A 12,468-nucleotide genomic window follows, 5' to 3' on the forward strand; every position below is an offset into this window, starting at 1 on the left:
TGAGTGAGTGAGTGAGTGAGTGACTCGAGGAGAAGATCTTCGGCCGGCAGCTGCGTCATTCTCCTCCGGTCTTTCTTCACGATCACCCTTTTCCAAGAACTTCTTTCTACCATGTGGTTCATGTGGTTGAGAATTAAGGATGGCGGCAGTGGAGCTCAACCGAGGAATCCGTTGTTTCAGGGGAAATTCCGGGGGGGGGGTTTAATAATAGAAAATCCAATCCAATCCAATCCAATCCAATTCAGAGGAGTTCTTTATGGACAGACAGACATTCCACTTTTTTTTTGGGGTGCCTGTCAAACTCCTGCCATGACAGCGGCTGGGGTCTCAGCTGCAGCTGGAGGAAAAAGTTGGGATGGCAGCCTGGAGGATGGGATGGGATGGAGGAAGGGAAGAAGGGATTCCCCAAGGGGGACAAAGGAATGAGAGCTGTCCAGGAGGATGGATGGATGGATGGATGGATGGATGGATGGATGGATGGATGGCGTCAACTGTGAAGAAGAGCGATCGCATCGGAGCCATCCATCCATCTCTGCACCTGCACCTGCACCTTCCTGACCGATCACAGCTTGGGTAGTTTAAATAACTCAGATGCAGTCCCACTGAGTGGTGATCGCTTTAGTTCTTTTCTTGTATGCTCCGGTCGGCTGGTGCTGATCTTTTAGTATTCCTTCTTCCAGTCCCTTTCTCTCTCTCTCTCTCTCCCTCCGCTCCCTCTTCCTCCCCCCTCCATCTCCCTTCCTTGTACCAATTAATTCAGTCGTATTGAGCGTTTGTCTCTCCCTTACCTTGGTATTTTCTGTTATCTATTTTCCCTTCATTCTTTCAGTCTTCAAACGAGAACCCCTCCCTCCCTTCTCTGCCTTGGGGGGACGGTGTCCACGGCTGCCACTGCGGACGATGGGCCTTGCCTGTTGATCCGCGAGTCTCCAATTTAAAACACCCCGACCTGCTGCCTCAAGTCCCTCTCCCCGACATTCTTCGACATTCGATTCGTAACACATTACCACCATGAACGACGGCCTCGATGTCAGGTCTAGCCTGTCCTCGTACGGCGACCCCAGGCACTCAGCCTCCTACGGCGCTTCGCAACCGCCCCCAACCGGAGTGCTGATGAACGGCTACCGCGATGCGTCCGGACCCCAGCAGCCACTGGGCAAGTCGCAAGTCAACCCGGTTCGTGAGACCCCTAACCATCAATCTTTGGACATAATCGCATACTTATTCTCCATCGTGCCCCTGCAGCTGAACACGAACCTTCCCCGGAACTCCGCCGCACTCCACACCCATGACCCCGTCGCCATGTACCTGCTCACGGAGACCGCCATGAGCGACAGCACCCACTACGAGATCCTGTCGCTGGAGGAAGTGGAGGGACTGAAGAAGGAGCAAAAGTTCGTCAACAGTCGCTTGAACGCTGCGAAACGCAAACTGGCGTTGGAGACGAAGTTGCGCGATGCCGCCATGTCGCTGAGCCGGCTGTACACGCCCAAGAGCCCCTCCTTCAACGGCCGGGAGGACCCCGAAGCCTCCTCCCCGAGATCCCAACGAAGCCTGCTCGGACCCAATGAGACCACCATGGACAAGACGGACGAAGAGCTGGCGCTGAGCACCCGCAAGTGCGAGGAGCTGTCGCGGGAGATCTGGGACCTGGAGCGCCGCTTGCAGCAGGTCAATAGCCGGCTGCTGGAGCACACGGCTGGGATCCTGCAGATGACGCACAAGGGTCTGAAGAAGAACCTCAAGAATAATGTGCCCCACACCCCGGAGAGTCTGTCTAGCCACAACACCCGGGATAGTATCGATGGGTTTGATGATCGGAGTTTCTACAAGCCGTCGGGTCATCTGGAAGAGCCCGCCGGCCAGGGGCTGCATGGACTTGGGTTGGAGGCTGTTCAGGATACTGAGAAACGGTTGGAGTATCTAAGTGGGAGGGTGTATGACTTGATCCTACAGTCCAATCCTGCTGGAGAGCTCGAGCCCGTTCCGCAGCCGCCCCCAGGGGCTACCCCGACGGCAGCGATGGAAGCATACGTAGCCTATATTGAGAGTGGCCTCGAAAGTCTCAGTGCGCATCCCGCAGGCAACCAGTTTCAGACACGGTCTTTGGATGATGACTCCGGGCAGCAGCTCGGCGAGCTCAACGCGCGACTACATCAGATTGTCCAGCAATCGGGCATGCCGGGCGCCCAGACTCTACCTCCGCCGCCCGACTCTGCCAGTGCAGACCAGACGGAACATTTCTCCTACCTCCATGCTGGCCTCAGTGGGCTGGAAGACCGACTTGAGAAGCTCTTCGAGCAGAAGAGCATCTTGACCACTCAAATCCAACAGCAGCGCGAATTGAACTCCAAGTCCGACGCGGAGAGAGATGCACACATCGCGGACCTGATGCAACAACTGGCGCATGTCCAGAAAGACCTCGAATTCTCCGAGAACGAGGGCCAACGAACGAGAGATGATCTGGTAGACGCGATGAAACAAGTAACAACCCTGCAAAAAGAGCTGGCAGACCATCAAGAGCAGCACGTCATGGAGGATACATCGAAGGCTTTGACCACGGAGCAGGAAGCTCGTGCGCGCGCCGAAGCCGAGGTTGAACGCCTGGAAAAGGTCCTGGAAGATCTCAAGAGGGAACAGGATGCTCAGACTCAGGCTCATGAGGCCCGTGCGCAAGCCGAGAGTGAGGTCGCTCGTCTGGAAGCCCACATTGGAGAAATCCAATCCCACCATGAAGCTCGCCTGGAAGAGCTCATCATAGCACGTTCCGCGGCGGAGAGTGAAATAACACGGTTGCAGGCGGCCCTTGACCAACATCAGAGCGAGGCTACCCATTTGCAGGCGGCGCTTGAGCAGCATCAGAGTGAAGCCACTCGGTTACAAGCAGTGCTCGATCAACATGGGGAGGAAGCCGATTCCAAGAGCAGAGCGCTTACAGAAGCTCATCAGGAACAGCTCCAATCACAAGCCGACACTCACACGGAGGAGTTGACGACCTTGCGCTCAAAGACCGATGGTGAAATCACGCGTCTTCAAGAGATTATTGATGAACTTCAGAGTACGGCAAACAACCAAGCGGAGGCCACGGAAGCCCAACAGCACGCCGAGCAGCAGATCTTGGAATTACAAACTACGCTCCAGCAGACCCGCAACGAGGCAGACGCCCAAGTCAAGGAGGCCGTCGACGCTCGAGCACGAGCCGAGAGTGAGGTTGCTCGGTTGGAAGAATCCATGGGTCAATTCCGCGCCAGTGTGGAATCTCAGCTGAAAGAGGCTACAGATGCACGCATCAACGCCGAAACCGAGGTGGCACGGCTAGAGACGGTTATAGGCCAGCTCCGTGCCGACGTCGAAGCTCTGGAGTCTCGCGTCACAGAAGTGACCGTGGCGCGCGCTGAAGCAGAAAACAACACCTCACGTCTGCAGGCTGAGTTGAGAGAGATGGAGGGTGAAGTCGTCCGTGCTCAGACCGAGCTGACGATGGCCAAGGCGGAGCTGGACGGTGCCTATGGGTCGCGAGCCCAGCGAGCGGCCGACATCGCAGCGAATCCTGCCATCCAGAAGGAGTTTGACGAGCTGAACACGCGAAACCTGGAGCTGGCCGAAGAGCTTGCAGCCCTCAAGGCGGGCAAGCCTGGTGGTGATCTCCAGCATCGGGTGGAGTTGCTGGAGAGAGAGCTCCGAGATACGGTGGACGATTACGAAGTAATGACCAAGGCCAGCATTGAGTTCGAAAAAGAACGCGAGCAGTTCGAGGGAGTCATTGATACCCTGCGCGACCGTTGTGAGCAACTGGAGACGCAGCTCAATGAAGAACGAATCAACTGGATGGGCAGCGGACGCGACGGCCATGAGACCACCTCCACCATGGTGCTCAAGAATGAATTCAAGAAGATGATGCGAGACACGCGGTCCGAGAACCTGAAGATACGCAAGGTATGTAATGGCACAATCCTCTCTTCCATGTGCTTTCTAGCTGACAGCACCGCACATAGGCGGAACACGACGAACGCCGTCGGCTGGAGGCTCAAATCCGAAATCTGAACAAGGATATTGCGACCTTGACTGGCAAGCCTCCCCTGGGTCAGCCTGTCGTCACAGCCTCATGATCTCGATCCTTCCCTATGTTTCATTTCTCTTTGCTTTAAGCCCGATCAATCGCTTCCAGCCGATTCCTAGGCTTGTTGTTAATATCCCTTTCCCCGTACATAATTTAGGCCCCGTCCTAATCTCTGCCTGTATATCCCACCCGATCTTGATGTACTAATTTCCCGGCCAATTCTCGGTACCTGATTTGTCTGTGTACATAGATTAGAGTCTATCAGCGAGCCTTGCATACATACCTAAGCATACATGAGTTGACTGTGATTGTCAATCTTTCCTCTGTTCCTTCTGCTCCTGTCGCGCCTTCCTTTTATACACGGAAAGCGCGATGGCCTTAATTAGACTTGCATCATTTCCAGCTTCGATCAACTTCTCGACGTCATGCTCCTTTCTTCTGCTCCGACCTAATTAGACGAATGCCTCCTTTACTTTCTCTGCAGTATGGTTCTCCAGGATCAAGGGCAGGGGCATCAAAGTGATTTTCCTGGCAACGACGAGGTCTTCTCATCCGGACGAGCAGCTGCTGTTAGCATGGCGCGTTACTCCCACCTGGAATTCGCGGACTCTATTCCTAGTGAGGAGAGTTACATCTTCGACGCTATCAGGGCATATTCGAGCTCGGATGAGGTTTCGCACCGACAAGGCTTAGCTAGGCAAATACACCGAGATCTAGATAGCAGGCTAGTAGCCCACACAACGACCTTCCCTCCTCCTCCGACGGCGCAGGACACGGGGCGTACACGTCAACCGCAACAACAACAACAACAACAACCACAGCCGTGCCGACAACCTCGATATCTTAGGGAAAAGGAAACTTCGTCTCCAGGCTGGCATCCTTACACTGCCAACAACAGTCGCATCTTGTCCGTCAACGAAGGCCGAGCAATCGTCGCAGCGCCCCAGGACGAGTCGCTGAAACCGAATTTCTTCGACGTCCTGCACCTTCGTAAACCCACCACCAGCCTCAATGATACGGACAAGGCTTCCAAGCCATCCTACTGGCCTGAGCAGGACTGTCCCGCCAATCCTGTGTATCCTGCATTTCCACCGCCCATAAGGTCGCCCACTCCGCCTGGCCTCCCGACTTTCGGCACCCCCGAAGCTGTGAACTATTCTTCTCAGTTCCAGGTTCGCTCGGCCACAGTGGGTGATAGTCAGAATTCGCAGGCAGCGAGTGGCTCGTCGAGTAGATTCTATGATGGTGGTGGTGCCTCCGGGCGCACGAGAACGGCGTCGTATGGAGACAAGATCCGAAGGATATTCAGCTTCACCTCTTCCACCCCTCCTCAGCCGCAACAGCAAGCACCTACTGTGGCACGAGCGGAGGATGGTACGGCGGTGCAGGGTCGCTTTCCTTACCGGCAGAGCGGGCATGGTGTTGGTGTGGTCAGGCGAATGGAGGATCATGCTTTCCACCAGAGGGCGCTTTCGCCTGCCTTGGAGGAGAACACCCCCGATCTCAGCAGCCTCACTCAAGACAGGAAGCTTAAGAGAGAGCAGAGCAACAGTCCTCAGCGAGAAGTTCCCTGGCGCATGACCCCGGCATATGTTGGCCCAGTTGCGAGTCATCACTCGGCCCGCGGTCGCTTCTCTTCAGTGTCTCGCCTGCCTGCCCATGACAGCCTGCAGAGGCCTGGCTCGGCGAATACCGGTTATACAACGAGCAGGGTGGAGTCGTTCTATACATGCGCATCTCAGCTATTAAGGCCTGCGCCTTCGAGACAGCCTTTGAGCACCGTGAATGATCAGGCGTGCGAGATAGCACCACAAGAGCCGGTTGCATGCTCTCTTATCCCTACAGAATCACCCACGACGTCCGCCCGACCGGATCCTTGCGTTCTAGCCTGCAATCCGTCTGGCTCGTGGCTGAAGTTGCTATCAATAGGCCATTCCTGTCTCTCCTGTTGCTTGGGTGTCGGAAATGATCCAGACTCTGCCGTCTACTCCAATACATCTTCGCGTGAGACATATGAGACTGCCCGGAGTCATACATCGAATGAAATCGCCGTAGAGCCGGATCGAGAAGACGAGGCAGCTGAAGCTCCAAATTCAGCTCCGCGTACGATACAATGGTTCTCCGAAGCATGGAAGTCAGTTCACGAATATGCCTTGCGGAATGTTGGCACCATCGGTCAGATTCTGGATTGATAATCGTCGACTGGGTGTTGCGGGGGGTAGGATGCTCAATAGCAGTTGCTTTTTTCCAGGGATCGTGGCAGATATCCGCAGAGGAGGCTACATGCTATGTCCACCCTGCGAGTGGAAGTTACTCCGTGGTGTAGTTCAAATGGCTGTTCAGGCTAGTTTTAATGTGATGCAGAGAAAGTGTGTGTGTGAAGAACGTACATATCCCTAAAAAGGTGCAATGCCAACCGCTATCATCAATCTCATGTCATAGTTGTCTGGGAGAACCACAAAAAAGTTGGAAGGAGTAAGAAGTATGTGTAATGCAAACCAAGTAATTGAGGTTAACGTCATGAAATTAACGAGCCCCAGATCAAAACTCCAACTCCATCGCTCCAATAATGCCCCGCGAATGCTTTGAATGGATGATTCAACACGACAAAAAAAACACGAAAAGAAAGAAAAGGACATAAGCGACCACGCTATGAGTGATACATGCCGAATGGAGAAGAGATAGAGAAGAACTACCGCGCTTCCCACTGTTCTCGAACCGAACACCCCGGATCGTGAGATACGATGAGATAGCGAGGTGGAGAATTGAGGAGATAGAAAAGAAGCTTAGCGCGCGAAGAGGGTATAATACTGTACTAGATGTACTGTACTTGCCAAGTCAGAGTCAGAGTCAGACCCAGACCCAAGCAATGATATGCAAGCAAGCAGAACGACAAACAACCGCGGCGATTCGTTTGCTTTTTTGTCTGGGAAAGCGCCAACTAGGTACGATACGTTGCTTCTTCGAATCATCCCATCCCTTTAAGGCCTGACAGACCCACACGCAGAGTGACTACCATATCGACTATTCAGCCCTTTCACAAGAAGAAGGTAAGGAATCATAGACACATGAAGAAGCGGCAGGCCTCGCGCAGCTCCTCGTCGTCGCCGACAAAGTCCCAGCCGACGATGCGCGGGTCCTGACTCGAGCAGATGATCTTGTGGGCGTCGAATTGGAGCTTGAAGACGCGCGAGGTGGGGACGACGCTTGCGTCGCGGTCGTGGCGCGGGTGGTGGCGCGGGCGGGGGTGGGTTTGTTGTTGTTGTTGTTGTTGCTGTGCTGGGAGATGGGAAGGTTGGTGGAGGGCTGGGTTGATGATGCCGTTCATGGGGGGCTGGGGCTGGGTTTGTTGAGGCTGGGCTCTGGGGGTTGGGTTTGGTTGCGGTTGCGGTTGCGGTTGCTGCTGGGGTTGGCCGGCTAGGCGGGCTGTTAGGGCTTGTAGGGTTTGGAGGGGTCCTCCTCCTCCTGCTTGGGGTGCTTGGGATGCTGAGGTTGAGGCTGGGGCTGGGGCTGGGGCTGTGGGGGTTTGTTGGCCCTGTGTTGCTGCTGCGCCAGGGGTTTGGAGGTGTTGCTGCTGGGCGAAAGCGTTCGATCGAGCGGTAGCCGCGCGGGCGGCCGGGTCGGAGACCACGTAGGCGGCGCTGGTAGCTGCGTCCTCCTGTCGCAGGCGCTGGCCGACCACCCAGCGGCCTTCCTTACATTTCTTCCAGATGATGATGGACTCGTCGTAGGAGCCGGAGACGATGCGCGCCCACCGGCTGCCGCCGCCGCCGGGGGGGATCTTCGCACCCAGGGCCTTGATGTCCCGGGGGTCGCGGGAGCCGGTGGTGTTCTGCGTGTAGCCGGCGCGGCGGAGGGCGCGGGGCCCGAGGTCGACGTTGGCCCCCGAGCGCTGCGCGTCGCGGAAAGCGTTGTCGACGGCGAGGGCTTCGAGGCGGAGAGTCTCCTCCGCGCCGGGCGGGTCGCCGAAGCCGGCTTGGACGGTCCGGACCAGATTGCCGTGGCCGTGGAGGCAGGCGACTTCGGCGCCGGAGGCGTGGTCGAAGATCCGGACGGTGTCGTCGTTACTGCCGCTGATGATCCGGCGGTTGTCGACCTGCACGCAGGCGATGCCCTTCTCGTGGCCGATGACGGTCTTCTTGCAGGCGCCGTTGCGGAGGTTCCAGACCTTGATCAGCCGGTCCCCCGAGGCGGAGACGATCTCGTCCTCGTTGAGCTGGATGGCATTGACGGCGGCGGTGTGGCCGTCTATGGTCATCAGGAGGGAGAAAGGGGCGAGGCTCCGGATGTGGCTGTTGGCGAGTTCGGCTTCCAGCATCGGGGAGGGCATCTCCGCCGTATCGATTATGTAGGACGGATAGGTTACGCCGGTGCCGAAGAACATGCTAGGGTAGTCCTTGTCGGCTGGGGAGAGCTGGTGTCGGCTCCAGACCTTGATGAGCGTGTCCTTGGAGCAGGTTACAATATACCGCTCGTCGAAGCGAAGATTCAAGACGGAATCATCATGCGCGGCTGCGATCTCATGGAGCTTCTCGCCGGTGGAGAATCGCCAGATGATGACGCTTTTATCGCTGCTGCCCGAGATGATGATATCCTCCGAGGGACGAGGATCGAACTGTAGGCAAAGGACCGACTTTGTATGACCCAGCAGAGGTGGGTGCCACAGGCGCTTCGTATCTAGATCCCAGACTCTTAGGGTTTTGTCCCGACTGCCACTGACCAACCATTTGCCGGTGAATTGGATCGCGTAGACGCACTCCTGGTGGGCCTCTTCCATGTGTGCCGGGTGTGGTAGTTGGAAGTTTGTGAAACGGCCTTTGGTCCAGTTTTCTTCCAGCTTTCTTCGTAGCCTGTAGAGGTGGAGCCAGTTGACTTTGGCCGCGCCATTGGGCATCCGGATTAGAAGCGATGAATTGGGACGGCGCGTAGCTGCTGACAATCCATTTCCACCGAGTTTGAGCTGAGTCGATCCGGAGTAAGATTCACGCCGTTTGCTCGGGCTTGTCGTCTGCTCTTCCGGAGAGAACAACGTCCTCCTCTCGGTAGACGCATCTCCCATAGGAAGGTCGCCTTCACTATCTGCCTCCTGCGCAGCATGCCTTTGCCCGTTTTCCGGCCTCGTTTTCCGACCGAGCGATCCGGTTGTCCGTGAGTTCAACCAGCTAGGTGGTACCCGCTTCTTCTGCTTCGGCTCCCCGCTATCCGGGTCGGTATGCCTCGAGCGGGATTTCCGTAACTGTGGCGATGAAAGTCCCGAGTGTTCCTGCTCAAACGTGCGGACAGCGTCCATATCCACCCTCCAGCCTTCGTTGATGTAGAGGTCTTTCCACAGGCGCGAGTCCGAAATGCGATTGCGCCAGGCACGGGATGCCAGGGAAGCCATCAGCAGTGTTTGTGGGTCGAGGTAGGAGAAGATCTCGGAGGTGATTTCGGGCGGGAGTTTCAGCACCGGATCCATGTGCAGGCGCGGCGCCAGGCGCTCGATCACGGAGGTCACGGTGGATGCGCGCATGGTGCGAAGAAGGTTATAGGCCAGCTCTGCATCACGACATTCACGATTGATTAGTATGGGAAGGTGATCGCCACGGCCCCAGTACGGTGGTAAGACATCCTGCGGGTCGGGGAATCGGGAAGAGTCCGTTGCTAAACTTACCAGCTCTTTCCGCCTCGCTGTGCGTGAGAACCCACTTTTGGAGCGTCATCCACTCATCTGACGCAGGAATCGCCAGGTCCTTCTTCTCGACCTGAGTTTTCGTCTCATCGGAGTAACCCTCGTCGAGCTTGAAGGGCGTCGACAGCGAAGGGGTGTCGGCGGCGGCGAAGTCGGCGGTGTGGTTGACGGCAGGTTGGAGCGGAGGAAGACGAGGGCTAGAAGCGGACCCCGAGGACTTGCGAGCCATGAGGACACACTACCTTGCAGGGATTCCTCGCAGTGTCTGATTTTCCCGTTTCCTTTACAGCAGAGAATCAATGATCCTGCATCCGACTTTGTTTCAAGTAAATCGATGGGCTGGAGAACAGCCGGTTGTCGCGAAAGGAGCTAGATCGGGTATTGCAAACACCACATGGACAGGGATGGAGGGGGGCCGGGAAGAAGAGAGGAGAGTGTGAAGGGTGAAGGTGTGAAAGAAAAACCCCTGAGTTCGGAGGTAGTTCGGGGAGGGGGAGGGGGAGGGGGAGGAGAGAATGGGTTTAGTGGATAGATTCGAGGGGGGGGTTTTGTTGGAAGTGATGTCCTGTAGTAGTAGCAAAGGAAGAAGAGAGAGAGAGAGACTGAGACTTGAGACAGACGGTAGAGTCAGGCAGTAAACTGGAAAGTGACCTCGTCACGTCAGATTGACTCGATTGGGTTACGGTGCGGGTTGCCGAAGATCCACTCCGCCTTCACTGCACATTGGCTGGCTTTGGAAGTACATCCCCTTGAACAAGAGTATAACTACTACAGTGAAATATACTATACTACAATGCACTGCACTTCCCGCACTCACTGCACTCACTGCACTGTCATCGTCCCTGTTTCATCTTACTGAGGTAGACCGTTGCCCCTGTGGATACCTACAGTAAGGAGAGTACCAGGTAAGTCAGCGGACGGGATGAAAAACAAATAGCCCTGTAAGGAACACGGGATGTGAGTCTGTGAGATTGAAGCACATGAAGATCCATCATCTTGATTTACAATCAAAGAAAGATTAGTTAACTAACTAACTAACTAACTATAATCAGTGAGTAAGACAGAATGGCATTCACAACGGCTGCTTACCCTACGAGGCTGTCAGGTTTTGGTATGTCTTGAACGGTATTCTCCTTGATAGTCGGTCAGCATCGAGCCATGCTCGAGTATGTGAAGATGATACCCTTGTTCAATCCCAAACTGTTGGTGTATGAGAGAAGGTTTTCTTCATGCAGCAATCCATCCTTCGGCTTCATGCTTTCCAATCCGCCTGGGTGGAACAATCAGAATAGAGGCGCGTAGAAAAATGCAGGCGGATGATTCCCTGCGGAGATCATCCATCATCTAACTACAACTTTTACTTCTACACCTCATCTTTCTTTCCTCCCTCCCTCCTTCAAGTATTTTGCCCCCCTCCTCCTTCTCCTCCCTCCCTCTCTTTCTCTCTTGGTGTCGATTCTCTGTCAATCTCCCACACCTCGGTTCTTCCCCCTTTCTTTTATAATCTACAGCTACCGATCGATCTACAATACTTGGATCTCCTGCGTCGGGGGGGTGGAAGCTGACGCGCGCAGCTAGCTACTACCAGGTAAATTCTTCCGTTCACTTGACCACTGCTCTCTCCTTTTGCCTCTCGTCCATCTCATACTTTCTCTCTCAGCTCTCTCTTTCTACACCCAAACTTATCAGTCTCCCTCCTTTTTTTCCTTCTTCCGCCGCGGGATTCTTTTCCACCCTCCCCCCCCCCCCCCTTCTTTCTCTTTCTCATCTCTACTTGTTGCTCTTCTGCTTCATTTCCCTTCCTTTAGATTGAATTTGTCATTGACCTCGTGCATTGGGACTCCCTTTGCTTTAATCTTTGGTGTTTCTTTGCCTCCCGCCGCGGCTGTAACACTACAAGACCACTACCAACTATTCTCTAATCTGCCTCGACCCCAACTTCAGCTCGCTTGGTTGAGGGGCAAACCCGACGACTGACTGATCCATTCCGCCTTTCCCTTCTCCGTCTCTCTTCCCCTCTCTCTTCTCGGCTTCCTCCCCCCCTCATCATTGTAACCACAATCAGAAGCACAACTCTTGTCTCCATCCCTCCATCCCTCCCTCCCTCCCTTTCTACCACTCCTCTCCCTCCCCTCCAAAAGTCAACTTGCGCTTGCCTGCCTGGCTGCAGCGGCAAACCCCACACCCGCCCTCTCTCTTTTTTTGAATTGTTCATCCAACAATATCATTTTCCCCTTTGGCTTACCTTCTCGGCCTTCGATCTTTACTAATCTACATTTTACTCGACTAAAAAGAAAAAAGAAAAAGGAGGGGCGCTATCTTCAGCAAGGGCCGGAGATTTAAGCCTGGCACCCTTCGCCGCGCTAAAGAAAGAAACCCCAACCTATTAAAAGATCACAAGGAGAGATTTCGTTCTGTCGTGATCGCCTCCCCGCGCGACTTTTTCTTTCTCGTTCAAGAGGTACTTATCTATCCCCCGATCGGCTCCTGAGTCGAGACACGGAAGACCAGCTTGCGGATAAACTGACTGACTCACTTAGGGATAGTGAACCGTACCACTATCTCCACTCTCTAAGTTTCCCTAGCTGCTCGCTTGTTCCCATTCATCCCGCATCGGTCCACCGGCTCGCCTTCATTGATCCATGCTCCTCTTGCTGTTCCCTGTGCAACCACGCCTGTCGCTCCCGTCCACGCCCGCCTGCCCTTAATCTGCTGCGCAGATTCGACTCCCCCCCTC

At 55.1% G+C, this 12,468-nt stretch overlaps 3 protein-coding genes across 3 annotated transcripts; 2 read left to right on the top strand and 1 right to left on the bottom strand.

The window, feature by feature from the left end:
- Nucleotides 1-1,011: 1,011 nt before the first annotated feature.
- On the top strand, nucleotides 1,012-4,109 carry BO95DRAFT_368808 (involucrin repeat protein; the record flags this gene model as incomplete). The annotated part of the gene is made up of 4 exons (XM_025582849.1): nucleotides 1,012-1,176; nucleotides 1,246-2,792; nucleotides 2,865-3,936; nucleotides 3,996-4,109. The coding sequence occupies 4 exons, from the start codon at nucleotides 1,012-1,014 to the stop codon at nucleotides 4,107-4,109; spliced, it is 2,898 nt and encodes a 965-aa protein (XP_025439843.1).
- Nucleotides 4,110-4,635: 526 nt separating this feature from the next.
- Nucleotides 4,636-6,252, top strand: BO95DRAFT_419155 (uncharacterized protein; the record flags this gene model as incomplete). Its single annotated transcript, XM_025584481.1, has 1 exon — nucleotides 4,636-6,252. One exon carries the CDS (start codon nucleotides 4,636-4,638, stop codon nucleotides 6,250-6,252), a length of 1,617 nt encoding a protein of 538 aa, XP_025439844.1.
- A 656-nt stretch (nucleotides 6,253-6,908) lies between these two features.
- BO95DRAFT_214007 (F-box and WD domain protein) lies at nucleotides 6,909-10,271 on the bottom strand. Its single transcript, XM_025581135.1, has 2 exons — nucleotides 9,714-10,271; nucleotides 6,909-9,598 (listed from the first exon to the last, which is right to left on the bottom strand). The coding sequence occupies exons 1-2, from the start codon at nucleotides 9,958-9,960 to the stop codon at nucleotides 7,119-7,121; spliced, it is 2,727 nt and encodes a 908-aa protein (XP_025439845.1). The 5' UTR covers nucleotides 9,961-10,271; the 3' UTR covers nucleotides 6,909-7,118.
- Between the last annotated feature and the right edge of the window lie 2,197 nt (nucleotides 10,272-12,468).

Source organism: Aspergillus brunneoviolaceus (assembly GCF_003184695.1).
Source record: "Aspergillus brunneoviolaceus CBS 621.78 unplaced genomic scaffold BO95scaffold_55, whole genome shotgun sequence".
NCBI classification, from domain to species: domain Eukaryota; kingdom Fungi; phylum Ascomycota; class Eurotiomycetes; order Eurotiales; family Aspergillaceae; genus Aspergillus; species Aspergillus brunneoviolaceus.

Coding starts and splice junctions, on each gene's coding strand:
- BO95DRAFT_214007 (XM_025581135.1), bottom strand. CDS start 9,960: ATGGCTCGCAAGTCCTCGGGGTCCGCTTCTAGCCCTCGTCTTCCTCCG. Junction 9,599..9,713: donor CAGCGAGGCGGAAAGAGCTG/GTAAGTTTAGCA, acceptor GTCGTGATGCAG/AGCTGGCCTATAACCTTCTT.